At 49.8% G+C, this 14,353-nt stretch overlaps 1 protein-coding gene across 1 annotated transcript in view; it reads right to left on the bottom strand.

Annotated features, from left to right (window-relative positions):
* MVB12B (multivesicular body subunit 12B) overlaps positions 1 to 14,353 on the bottom strand; it is a 174,148-nt gene that overhangs the window by 78,720 nt on the left and 81,075 nt on the right. Inside the window, exon 7 of the mRNA XM_034663731.1 lies at positions 11,946 to 12,068. Within this exon, the coding sequence (XP_034519622.1) occupies positions 11,946 to 12,068 (123 nt within the window). The remainder of the gene's footprint in view (positions 1 to 11,945; positions 12,069 to 14,353) is intronic.

Here is a 14,353-nt window from a genome sequence, read left to right as displayed (position 1 = left end):
CCTGTTCCGAGCCTGCTCGTTGCGGGAGCCAACGGCGTCGGGAACTTTGAAACTTTCCTTTGTATATTACATTAATCCATATAAGAAAATCTCTTTTAATGAGGAGTGATGTAGTTACAAACTCTCCAGAGCCATAATTAGAGCAAACTAATTGAAGTTGTGTTTTGACACACTTTCCAAATTCACGGGTGCCGGATGACATATTCACAACACTGCTGCCGCACAACCATGGCGACGGCAAAATCATTAGGCTAATAACACTTATTTGCATTCTTATCACGCCGGCAGCTCTCCCTTAAATACTGTTTCTACTATTGCTCCTTTACTGTAAGTTTCCACTGAAAGATATTAACAGTAATTATTACTACTTTAGTGGAATTTTAATGTTAAAAGAATAACAATGTGCATTAACATACATTGAATGCCAATTCTTTTTAACCACCTTCAGCAGGTTTGGGGGTTCTCCCGGGCCCCCACCCCACAGCCTGAGGGTGGTTGAGACGCTATTTCAGTTTCTTTTAGGACAACCCCTCAGCCCACACCCAGTAAGATCTGAAGTCAGGGTTTCTGAACTATTTTGTTTCAAATGTTTGATGAGAAAAATCTTTCTTTTTGTTTTTAAGCACATTAAATGAAATAGTTAAGGAGAAATTTTTTCCAAGCAGTTAAAAAAAAAAGTCAACAATTTACAACACGGTCTTTGGTAATAATACTAATGAGTTCCAGGAGGACGTGCTTTAACCACTCGGCCGCCACCCTCTCGGTGATTAAAGACAGACTTGGAATAACTAGAACGTGAGAAAGGCCAGTGGGGGTGGGGCAGCCTGGGACCTGTCAACGGAGGCCCTGTTTGCCACCAACAAGGCCAATTTTTTGGGTGCTTAACTCAGACACTCACACACAGAGAGGAAGGCTCGACAGTTCTAAATAATGGTTATTAATGACTCCCTCCTCTAAAGTGACAAATTACTCCTGAAATTTAGAATCGAAGAGGTATGAAGAGTGAATGAACGTGACAAGAAACGCCAGCGAGCACAGAGCTCCCGAGTACTCTAGGTGGAGAAGCGCGGGGCCTCAGGAAACAGTGAAGGTCCAGGTCCCTCCTGTCTGGGTATTCTGGTGACCACAGCCCTCCCTCACCCAGGTGACCTCATGTGGGGCAACCAAGGGCAGTAAAACGCTGTCTGTCCCACGTCATGGCAGTAAGCATAAACTGCTAGGTGTGCCGTAACTGGAGGCGAGACCTGGTCCAGACCCGCCTCTCTCCATGTGCGTGGCATCCAGTCACCTCCAAAGGCCCCTCGTTGGAAACTTGGGGTTGGGCTAGGCAGTTGCTCACATTCCTGGCTTCTGCAAATACCTTGGGATTGAGACACGCCAGCACCACGCCGTATTTACCAATCCTAATCCAAGAGAAAATGAGGGCGAAGGTTGGAGTGGTTTTAACAAAAGGCACAATTGTGTGCAATTTCCAAGTACTCAAACAGACATTTCAGGATGGATGCTTAATCTCAACCCGTGAAGATTTAACTGGGTGAAGAAAACGCTTCCATAGAAAAATGCCAAAGACTATACTCCTGTAAAGCTTCGGAGCTTTCAGTTAAGTTACACCAACCTTGTACCAATCGGCTATTTTTCAAGTCACTGATTGCTTTAAAAAAAAAAAAAAGAAAGAAAGAAAGAAAGGAAACTAACTTCATAGCTGCAGCAACACTCCAAATCATGGTATTTATTCACTACATTTAAGTTTTATTACACTTGAACCCTGCAATGCCAAAACACCTACCTCCCATATAAAAGAAATGAAGAAAAAAGCGAAATCTGGGACCCAGGGCACTGCACTTCCATTCCAGATGATCTAGTCTAATCTTATAAACTGAAATATTTAAAGAGTCTCTAAACCTCACTGACCCTACTTTTAAAAACAAGGAACATATGGGCACTTCTAGCTTTTCATCTTCTTCCAGCCTACTAAAATATCCGCTTTTCCAAAATTCAAGAGCAGGGAGACTGCCAAACTCAGATTCATAAACGGCTACGTGCGTGAGCGTGCAGGGTGGGCAGGGAACGGTCCGAGCCGAAAACAACAAATGCTCACCGAGAATCAAAGGCGCGTTCTTCTCCTTCTTGCTCAATCAATCTCAGAAGCTGTGGAAAACAATTTGTTTAGCAAAATAAAGCGATGACTAATAAGGAGGTGAGTGTGGACCATGGTCCGGAAAGGCTTCTGGGCCAGTGTTTGGCCCCCGGTGAGGCCGTAGGAGATACTGTGGTGAAGTCCTAAAACTCAGGCAGGGATGGTGGGACCAGGCTCCGGTCCTGGCTCCTCTGAGTCCCGATGCTCTGCCCTCGGGTCAGCTACCACCTCTCCCCGCTGCAGCTTGCTCATTTCTTAAAGGCTTTGCTCATTCCCATTATGCACCTCACTGCATGGTTATAAAGATTAAAATGGTATCTCTAAAGTGTTTGCACAATGCCTGGCACAAGATGCTCAAAAAATTGTAGCTGAAATAATGATGATGATCATTTTATTTATTCTAATAATCATTAACATTATTATTCAACTGGAAACAAAATATCTGCTCAAGAAAAGACATTCAAGTTGACTGCTACCCTACCCATGGGCAAAAACCCGACCCAAATAAAATTCAAGGGGCCTTTTAAAAGTTACTGCAAGCCCAGGATTTTATTAAATATCCAAATTAATAATTGAAACCCTGCCTTGAAATAGAACAGCATTGGGGCAGGGGTGGGGGGTGGGTAAAATAGTGGGAAATTTCGCTTAACGCCCATTTTTACTTTGTTTGGCGGCTAGATTTACGCTGAGAGATGCCGGTGAAATATTCCATAGAGCTACCTGCAAATAGACTGTCAGCTTCCACTCTGATAAAAGGTAAAATATCCCCCTCTAAATGGTCTGGTTCACAAAACCGACCCTAAAGTGAACTGATAAATCTGTTCTGACACACGGAAAACTATTTTCATAATCCTGAAAAAGGCCTTTCTCCAAACCCTGGAGCTTAAACCAAGTGCACAAAGAGCTCGTGTGCGCCCGGGAAGCCGGCGCGGGAGGAAATCATTTCACGTTTACAGCCCTGCTTCCGGGACGGCGCCGAGCAGCACGCATAACCGTCACAACCACCAAGAAAAATTAGGCACTCACGGAGTCACAAAAATTACAAAGACACCACATTTACAAGCAGCAACTACCTTGTCAAAATCTGATGTGTAAGAGCGAAAGCCAAGGAGGCCGGCTCAGAGATGGAAGCTGTATTGACTCGTAGTCAATTCTTCATTAAATAGAAGCTCTGACTTCCCAAGAAGCCATATTAAAAATTAATATCAGAAAGTGGATTGCTCAGCCTAAACCCATCCTTCATATCCAACAATACCAAACTGCATTCTAATGGCGTCGCCCCTTCGACATCACTCCGGCACCACACCGAAGTGGCTCCTGTGCTGCGACACAAGCCTGTTCAAGATCCTCAGACAACCCTCCCCTGTAGGCCTCCTTCACACCGCCCTCCTGCTCGCCGGAATAAATCCCACTGCTTGTAACCCCGCTTCGTCGCGCTCGGAGGCCGTCCGAGGGACCTGCGCCACCAGGACCCTCTCGGTATGGCCGCCACATGTTCACAGCCGCCATCCGTGGCTCCGGTGGACTGGACCCGGGCCAACATTCACGGGTCTCCTACAAGGGTGTGAATGCAGACCTCGTGGGCAGCTTCTGACCGGAGGGGCCTGGGGAAGACAGTGGGTTCCCGGCTGCTGGGCAGGAGCCTGGAGAGGCTACACGGGAAGACGTAGGAGGATTAAGTGAGTTCTTCCTTGTAAAGCACTTGGAAAGTGCCGGACACAGAGCAGATACACCGTCAGTCTCTGCTGGCTGGCTGGCAGAGTAGACGGAAGGCGGGATGGATAAATACCTGGTCCTATGTATCTAAACCAGCTCACTTTATTCATTCAACAGATATGCCGGGAACCTGGTGTTCAAAGGTCCCTGCCATTTTGGGACCATGTGCTCTTCACTGAACACTTACTGAATTGAGAGAACACAGTTCAAAGTACTTGCTGAGTTTCCATACACGGGAGTACAGTGTTATCATCTGTATTTCTGTGTGACTAGTTTTTTCTAAAGCATTAAAGGACAGAAAAGAAACAGGAGGATCCCTGTCATCCATAAGCCAGCAAATCTAGTCATAAGACCAAACATAAATACGCGTAGCAATGACAGGAAAATGTGAAATGCCGAATTGTCTGGTGCAAGCAACTGGAGGAGGGGAAGGGGGAAAAACAGCTAGGGCCGGGCTTTCTAGAAGGGGTGAGGGCCACCCCAGGCTGGAAGGTGGACAGGACCAAGCCTCTGCCTTCTGGAGTCTGGTCTGCCCCTTCCCGGGGGGCAGGGGCAGGACAGGGTGAGATACACAGCAATGGCCAGAGCAGAGACGGTTCTGGAAGGAGGCTGATGTGCTCAGGAGACAAGAGGAGACTCATTGGATTAATGCAAGGTGATGTGGGAGGTATGTCAGATAACGGGAAGCCAGTGAAGGTTCCAGAAAGTAAAAAGAACATGTGGAAACCTGGAAACCCCAACAGGACGGCAGGCAACCTAGGGCTTTAAAGTTCCAGGGAAAGAATGCCAAGGTGAGCTATTGGAATAATACCTCAGCCCCAGGAAGCTCAACCTCGAATCTAACGCTGATTTAAATCAGTGTTCAGGTCCCTACCGTGGATGGCCCTTCTCGGAGGCACCCCTGGCTGTCGTTACTTTCGAAAGCAGTGGGTGGAAGGTACCGGGGCAGCCTGAGGGGACTCGAGTGTAGAGTGCTGGGGCTGCCGCTCTGTGTGAAAACATCTGCAGTGAGTCCTCATCTTCAAAGGGGTGACACAGCCAGGAAGGATATGAAAATGTGTAGCCCATCTTCAAAGTTAAATAAACAAAAAATGTGTGTGGTTTTCGTGTGAAGGAAAAGGAAGTCTAATTATCCCAAGTGAAGCCAGATCCACAGTCCTGCCTGGGCACGCCCTGTGGACGTGCAAGGCTCTGAAGGCCCCTGTCGGAATGGCCAGCCCCGAGCCCTCCTCAGTGGGACTAAGGCGAAGTGCTCGCCCGGGGCTCACGTACCCCCAACTTGTCTCCTGTTGCTATGGATGTGAGCTCGGAATCTGGGACATACAGTGTTTACTGTTATGGGGGAAGAAAAGAACCCCTGGAATTGGCTTCTAAGCTCACCTCGATGCGGGACACAGACAACCCTTCTCATAAATGAGGGACCTTAAAGAAGAGCTTTCCACTCTGGAATGCCCTCCACGCCCCTATGCTGGGCCTTCTCCGTTAAGCCTACACAACAGGGAATCCTGCTGGGCCTCCTGATGGGCAACGTCTCCAGCGCCAAGCCTTCCGCCCCTCAGGACGGGCGGTGGACACCTCGATGGGGTGCCAACCCGGGCCTCCAGTTCAAGTCCTGCCACAACAGGGCAGGTGCCACCCGTCCTCTGCAGCATAAAGACCATCTTATAACTGAACACTGACAGAGGCGTCAATGCCAGGATGCCAGCCAGCGTGCTGAGGCTCCCTCCACTTGCCAGCTTACTCCACGGGTTGATCAAGTAGCAGAGTTGATCCCACGTCCCCAGGAAGGTGGGGTCCGGGAGGCGGGGGTGGGGGACAGAGCGCAGAGGCTCACGGGCTTCTGACAACGGCTGTGACGGGGGTGGGGGGGGAAACTCCTGGGCATACACGGCCTGAATTCCAGATCCTCGTAGTGTGACTGTCTCTCTCCTTTAGGAAGAGCCATTAACCTTTCAGATGACAGCCCTGGGATCGGAGTGACGGAACGATTTTTGAGGTCAGCAAGGATCTATGTTCTCAAAACCTGACATCGACATGCAAAAGTTGTGACTGAATCCTGGTGTCCCTGAGAGAAAGACTAAATGCATGTGACAGATCTTCTGCAATCAAAATGCCCCATTTCCCAGAGTATCTGTCACAGATTGATAACATCCACGCAAAAAGTTAAGTACAATTATGTCTGTCACTAAGAAACATACTTTGGAACCTGTGACTGACAACTCGCTGGGAGCTGACAAATCACCGGAAGATTACTGGAACAGCTCAGGGCAGCGCCATGTGCCTTATAAGGGAAGCTGAGCCCCGCCTGGCACCTGGGAGAGGCTCCCCGGGGGCTGCACCTCGAGGCTGGGGCTCGGGGCAGGACTCAATAGCTGGCAAAGGAGCGTGTGCTCTGGGGCTCCGGTTGGGGGGCAGGGGTAGGAGAAGATACCTTCTCCCAGGGAAGGGACAATGTCAGTGCAGGAACACACGTGCCCGCGGCCTGGGGTGGCAGTTTCTCCTTTAGAAGCACAGTGTGAAGACTCAGGCCAAGGGGAAGGGCCCAGTGGAGCTACTAGAACCACACGTTCCATCTTTTCCTGGACAGCCCGAGCCCGGGGTCCACGTAAGGTAAGAAATGCCAGCACTCCAGGGTCCAGACTACCTATTTCGGATGGACTCTGAAAGGGGCAAAAGACACACCCATGGCAGGACGCCGACGCAGGGTCAGCACCGCCGGGGGCCCTCTGTGCCCTCCATCCAGGGAGGGGGCCCCACAGCCCTCCACAGCTCAGAGAGACACCCAGACACCAGCACTGGTGAGCAGAAGGGGACAATGGCCACAAGTCAGAGGACGAGGAATCACTGAAAGCCACACGTGCAGACCCTCGTGACAAGCACCCCCTGCTCCGGTGCCCTCCCCACCCCTGGAGCTGCCCGGAGTCACCCTTGGTGAGGTGTCTGCAGGACCTACCCCCCAGGTCTGTGGAGTGTGACTTTTTTTTTTTTTAAAGTAGGCTCCACACCCAGTGAGAAACCCACTGCGGGACTCGAACCCACGACCCTGAGATCAAGACCTGAGTTGATTTCAAGCATTGGATGCTTAATTGAGCCACCCAGGTACCATGGGAGTCTGAATTTTTGAGGATGGGGACAAGATACACTTCTAAAATAAGGCTTGTGGAGAACCCCTGCAGGTCCGAAAAACCCAAATGCTGTTTGCTGCCCGCCGTTGGGAGCGCACAACCTCTTGAGTGGGCTTCCTCAACACCACGGGATTTTTGCCTTTGGGGAGTCCTTTCTTAAGTTCTTGAACATGTTAAGCCTAAATCTACCACCTTAAAACTTCAGTCCACTTGATTGTTTTGTCTTCTGGGGCCACCAACAACTCATCCCCACCTGGAACCACTTCTCTCTCTGCTACGGACTGACCATTTAAACACCTGAGGCCAGCTGCCCTATCTCTACTCAGGTCAAAACAACAATTCCTCGTGCCCAAATTCAGTGCTCAGTTTGGGTAACTTTTACAAGGTGGTATGTGGCAGTGGACAGGACCCTCCCGACGACCCTCACAGGTGTAGGACACTACCTCCCTGGACACACCCCGCTGGGCACACCAGGTCCCATTTCCCACAATCCCAGTTTGTGCCAGGCCCGGTCATTGCACGCCAATCACTGCTAAGCCAGGTGTCTTCAGTTTGCTTCTTGCACAATTGATTTTTTTTAACCTGGGGGTGGGGGGTATGCTGTCTGTCTCTACCCATCACCTTTCATCTCCTGGTTCCAGTAGGGTGTTCTGGCTGTAGACGAGATGCAGAGTATTGATTCTGTCATTCAGCACATCAGCTCTCCCTAATGACTCTGTGTCATCTGCAAATTTGATAAGCGTGCCTCTGATGTCTTTATCAAGCCACTGGTTCTACTGTTCAGCAAGCCAGGGGGCAGCAGTCCACCAGGGGTCCCCTCCCAGGATGATATGGAGCCATTCATTTATCCACACTCGGTGGCAACCGGTGCTCCATCAATTGTGAATCCACCTGCCTCCCAGAGCTCTTCCGAACCTTGGACCTGGCAGCAGCAGAACCCTACGTGAAACCGGTGTGAGAGGGAGGAGCGCGAAGGAGCTTCCTCTACCCACCCCCTGCCCTAAGGCAGAGGTACGGAAGAGCGTCAGAAAAGCCTGGATCCATCCACACACCGGGAGTCTTCTTGTATGTACCAGGCTAACTTGCAAAGCTGGGGTGAGCCTGTCAGGCAGATGGGGAGAGGGGACGGTGCCTCAGCCCCAAGGCCAGCCCATGCTGAGCAGGGTGCACGGAGTAGACAGGCAGGGGGTGCAGCAGCATGGATGCCCAGAAAATGGGGGCTCCACACTCCTGGAAGAGGTGGCATGCCCTTCTCACTTGGAAATGGTTAGGGAACATGTGCTGAGATGTATGCGTATGAGATAAAGAGACACGGAACGAGGAGGAAGAGCTCTGCCAAGACACGTCATCCTGCCTTTTGCCGTGAACTTTACCAAACACTGCATCCGATTCACTGGGTACAGCCAAGGGGCTCCCTCGTCTCTCCAGGGGCCCGACCTTTCTGAAAGGACAACCCCAGATCTGGCCTCCCGACTAGCATTCTCTGCAACAACAGGAAGGAAACAGGCAGGAAGTGCTTGGTCCTAGGGCTGGCACCTGCCGCTGGAGAGGGCAGTTCAGCTAGGACCACGAGGTCCTCAGGTGAGGAGCTGTCAACTCTGGAAAAGTTCACCAACCGCTCCTTTTGCCTGATAAGCTGGGGATAAGAGCTCTCCAAAAAATGGCACGGAATTCTTTGAAATGTGAGTAACAACATAAGAAATGGAGGCAGAGCACACGTTTTTAGCTTTTGAGACAAAAGCTCGAGCTCAAGCAGGCAACAAAGTCTGCTACTGGCCCCTCCCTCGGTCCCTTGTAGTCCCCCCGGGGACTGGCTGGGAAAGGGCCTGCTGTCCCTTGCTTGGAACAGCATGCTAGTCCTCCCGGCCACCTCTGAATCTGGTCAGTAGAGGGCGCTGCATCACCGCACACTCTCTCTAGCCCTGCTGTGCCACCTGATCCCTGTGTCCACACAAAAGACCACACTTGGAAGTATTTTTTATGCTTATGCTCCAGTCAGAAAAGGAGCCAAGGAGTGCTCAGGGACTCAGGAGTCATTAGGGGCAGGGGGGAGCTGCAGCACAGGGTCCCAGGCTGTAGGGGAAGCATTTGCTGCAAAACTGAATACGTGCCTGGATCTGGGCAGAGTGTGAGGAGGTAACAGGCACCAGACACGGTTCCTGCCCTCAAGGAGTTCACAACGTGACCATAATCCAGGTGAAGGCGTGATGGCTGAGAAGAAGAATTCAGAGAGGAAAGCCCAGGCCCAGCCCAAGGGTATTCAGGGAAGGCTTCCTGGGACAGGAGGCATTTGAGGTGACATCTAAGGCAGGGGATTTGAGGCACACTGCTGTATAGGTGTCCACATGAGCAAAGGCACAGAAACACGAAAAAGGAAGGGAAGAAAAGACTACCAGTTTAAAGTCTGAAGCTTAGAGATGGGGGAGAGAAGAGGTTACAGGAGCTAGATCTGGAAGCCTTCACCCTACGGGCCCACTACAGACCCGTCCCCCACCCCCCCGGAAAACAAGCGTCAGCTGCAGCTCAGCACCAGACAGAAAGCTATCCGATTCCTCTGCTGGGGAGGTGACAGACCTGAAGCCTCAAGGACATAAGATGCTCATCATTTCATAAATCTTCAGCGGAAATTTTGAGTGAAACATCAGCATTTCATTTTTTTAAAGTCAAAGGTACTGGGTAGGAAAACAATACAAAAAGCAACCTCCCCTCCCCGATGCATTAGGAGGCCCACAGAGATGTCCATGTCACCTGGAAAGGACTGCCCAGCAAGAGGGAGAGCTGGGGACAGACAAGTGGCGTTTACCTGGAAGCACTAATGTAACATTCAATTATCCTTCCGAATACCCGTGGGCTTAACCCAGCCACGCTGGAATACATTTTATTTTTATTTACTTATTTTTAAAGACGTTATTTATTTGAGAGAGAGACAGATAGTGACAGAGAGCAGGAGTGGGGAGAAGGAGAAGCAGGCTCCTAGCTGAGCAGGGAGCCTGTCACGGGGCTCGAACCCAGGACTCCAGGATCATGACCCAAGCTGAAGGCAGATGGTTAACTGACTGAGCCGCCCAGGTGCCCCAGGAATATGCTTTATATGGACTAGTCCGACATCTGTTCCATTTGGCAAGTAAAACGGATCCAATTTCCTTGTAGCCCTTGTAAACCACAAACTGTGAAAGAGTTTTGCATAAAATAAATAAACCTTATAAATGTTTTGTTCTGACACACTACCTTCCATTCTTCTCGGCTTCCTGTGGCCTGCATTCTCGGGCCCCTCTCGCGTCAGCTGCTAGTGACCGTGCTCTCTCGCTGTGTGGCGAGCTTCTGGGAGGCTGCTCTTCCTGCTTTAACTGGGAGAAGCAGTGCTCTTGAGCCAACAGAAAGTTACAGCCTGCCTGGAGGTGGTGCCCAAGCCTAGGCCTTCCAGACCACGTGACGTCAACAAGCAGCAGCTATGACCACTCCGGGGCTCTGGGTTTGAGCTGACCCAGGCACAGGCGATGGGCCTCAGCTGACCCCCCGCACAGGTGAGGGGCCTGAGCAGACCTGGGCACACAGGTCACAGTGACCGCAGCAGTGCCCGTGCTCTGGGTGTTGAGAAAGGACCGTGAAAATGCTGCCCTGAGCATTTAGCCTGGTGTTAGCCCGGTGTCAGCCCGGTACTCCTGAACTGGAGACGCTCGGCGGCTCACCCTGCCACTCTGGGAAGCTCACTGGCTCTTCCTGGCTCTTCATACCAAAGTGAGACTACAAACTACGCGTCAAGTTTCAGGCGATTCCGAGTAGTCAAGCTGAAGCATCACTCTGGGTTTGTGAAACTGTCACGAGAAAGACCAGACTGTCTTTATGGCGGATGTCCCAAAGGACAGAGTCCTCTGAGCTGCTGGCTCACGACAGTGGCGCTCTTCTGCGGGGGGCGGGCACTCAGCTCGAGGAACAGCGCAGAAAACCAGCGGCTACACCACCCTCTCGTCTGCACCTCCTGGAGGGCAGGGGGTGGTTTGTGGGGCCCAAGAGGAGCCCCACAATCTGGTCCTGACAGACGTTGCTCATCTCTCTTCAGCCATGTGGAAGCTTTTAGACGCATTCTCATTTCTGCTCCATCAATCCCCAAACAGCTCTGCCTCGGCAATTGTTGTTTTATTTACTTTTGTAATCCCTTTCTCAAATTTAATCTCTCACTGCTGTTTGTTCCTTGCCCTCAAATAATTCACTACTAGTAAGGCAGAGGGTTTTTAAAAAATTATTATTGAACTACAGCTGACATACAATGTTATATCAGTTTCAGGTGTACAACATAGGAAATCGACAATTCTCGATATTATGCAGGGCTCACCACGGTAAGCCAGTCCTGAGAGGTGAGGGTTTTTTTATTTGACAGGATTCTCTTTACCACCTGCTTTTTGTAGAGACCGCAACTACCTCTATTACAACTGAAATCGGGTGCAGAGTGACCAGTTTGAGCCCCTAAGTTTCTTTGTGGAGTTACTGAACCCAACATCCCCTGAAAACCTTCTCACTATTCTCTTATACCCAAACTACCCATTTCTTAGTTTGTAGCTCGCTGGGAAAAGGAACGACATGAAAATGAACACAATGACTTACCAACCCTCAAATGAGTTGTTGACCAAGGCAGAGAAGGAATTCTGCCTTCTGACGGCCCGTGTTCCCAACCACATGTCTGTGTGCAGCTATGAGCTCTTTAGACTAGCAAGCCAGTCTAAAGTTGCATATTCTGCTATCTTAGGAGCCTGCAGAATATGTACAAGATAGAATACAGAATGGCCTTTACGTCTGGGTAATGCAAACATTTCTAATTAGATTTCTTAAAATCTCCTCTAGTAGAATATTGCTTCTGCAGTTTTCAGTAGATACTAAGCGGAGGTGCTCTAAAATGTTAGGCAGTGAGACCCAAGACCACATCACTGTAACGTGAGTAACAGCACAAGACACCATTGACGTGGCCTCACCTGGGGAGGTTGGGGGCTGGGGTGGAAGCAGCTGATGACTGGGAAGGCGTTGTGGGTTGAGATGAGTCATGATTCCTCGGTACTTTGCCCATTCGATACCAGATCCCCATGCTGTTCAGTTCCCTTTAGGAGAAAAGAGAAATCTTCATGGTGCAGTTCAGCACAAAACATTTACGTGAGCAACAAAGCAAACCGACTCACAGCCTCAAACACCAGGGAGTCCACTCTTGCCCACAAAGATCAGTTCCATCACCGCCCTCTGTGCTCTGGGTGTCAGAGTTCAGAGCCTAATGTGAAGTCAACTGTCCCAACAAGGCAGGCTCTCTGACTTGCCGTCTTCTTTACCTGCCCTGAAGCCTGCCTTCCTACTACACTACTGACACTTCCCTTGGTTCTCAGTCTTCAAAATTCTTTTCATTTTGCCACTTCATTATAGGTAATTATGTAATAATCCACTTCAAGTCCTTTGTATGGTTAGGGTGAGACAGATGGAGCAACAATGGGCGAATGGATGCATATGCCTGTTTTTTGTTTAAGATTTTATTTATTTGAGAGAGAAAGAGAGAGTGTACGAGCAGGAGAAAGGGGCAGGCAAACTCCTCTGAGCAGGGAGCCCAATGCGGGACCCAATCCCAGGACCCCAGGATCATGACCTGAGCCGACGGCAGATGCTTAACCCAGTGGGCCACCCAGGCGGCCTCATGTGCCTGGTTTTTTCCCTATGAGGGGAATTAGCCCCACCCTGCTCAAGGACATGTCCCAACTTCTGGATAAAGCTCCTTCTGCCTGGATGTCACCTGCAGTTGGCCTCATTCTCAGGGGCAGCTGGGAAGACCTTTTCAAACCACAAGGCCTGAGGCATGTGCCCCATGGACTGCTACAACCAAGAGTGGTCACAAAAGGCCTCAACAGATGCCACATCGGGCTCTGTTCCCTGGTGCGTGTCCCTACCCCACCCCGTAGGAGTGTTAATGAGACAGGTTTGGTCTTAGGAATTGGAAGGGGATTATTTTAGCCACATCCGACTTAAAACTTCTCAAATGCCCCATAGAACTGCATCTCATCAAACGATGAGGACAGATCTATTCAGTGGAGACTTCTGGTAGCTTCTCAGTACGCTACAGGAACTATGCCTAAACCATGATCACGTCTCATCAGATGGCTGATTCCTGTTGGCCGCTCTGATGCCGTCACACCTCAGCGATTGCCCCACAGTCACAACCCTGAACCCTTGCAGAGTAACCTATGTGCTCATTTTTAAGGAAAAGGTGACTCCAAGCCCTGGACACTGTTCTTTTTCCTTCCTTAAAAATAATACTGGAATTGTCTTCTTCTGAAAAGGAGTTTTGGCCCCAAGATGATACAAAATATGCTGTATTTAGCAATCTTTTCAAAATGATATAAAAGAAAGAAGATTCTAGTTTTGATTATCAAGACATATATGGTAACAATCTTCTTTAGAATTGTTTAAATTGGTTAAAAATTGAGTCTTTTAAAGTACCATGGCTTATAATTAAAAATACACATAGTAACTGAAATTAGACTTTAAAAATTCATTATTAAATTGTTGGTTTCTACTATTTATATGTAAATGGCTGCTTCTAGGTACCTGAAGTACAGTCATTCTCTTAACTATTTCCCCCTCCCATAATCCTGTTTATATAATTAGTTTAAACCATGTTGCAAAACAGGACTTTGGAGTGTGTAGGAAGGGGTGATCACAGAATCCTGAGACAGAGTATTTTAGATTCCACAGCCAAAGAGTCTAGACGAACCATCATGCACCAGGATGAAAATCATCGGTTCTGTGACACCTGCTCCCCAGGTACTCCACGGAAGCACCACACCTCCAGGGCATCGGCCAGGGGGAAAGGCCCGCTTGGAGAGTGAAAACCTGGGCTCAAGTGAACAAGAAGCAAAACAGAGCACAACCCAGATCCAGAGCCCACTGCAAAGGCCAAGTAGGGGAGCACACCCATGGGGACCGGTGGGGATGAGCGGGATGCAGAGCTGGCCGGGGAGAAGGATGCTCAAAACCATCGAGGGGACTCATCAGTTTGAGAGACCTGAATTTCAGCTGACTGAATATAACGAATATCTCTTATCTTCTGGGCATCCAGCATCCATTCACCCCTCTTTCTGACTCTTTGCCTTCCCTCCATATTTGGGGGGGCAGTCACCCCCTCAGTCTTAGCCCCTGGGTTCCAATGGAGCCAATCTCATTTCCAGCTCAGTCCTGGTTTCTCAGACAATGACACTTGGGTCGTGGGTTCAGGGTGCACAGGACGCCAGTGAGATCAATCAAGACGAGGGAGACTGAATTCTAGAACCCGTTTGAATTTTCAAGAACATAGACTTGCTCTTTGCCTCAGAAACGGAACCTGAAGGAAAAGTAGGTGGAGCCAGCA

The sequence above is a fragment of the Ailuropoda melanoleuca genome, chromosome 7 (assembly GCF_002007445.2).
Source record: "Ailuropoda melanoleuca isolate Jingjing chromosome 7, ASM200744v2, whole genome shotgun sequence".
Lineage (NCBI taxonomy): Eukaryota > Metazoa > Chordata > Mammalia > Carnivora > Ursidae > Ailuropoda > Ailuropoda melanoleuca.
This window is presented reverse-complemented; position numbering and strand designations above follow the sequence as displayed.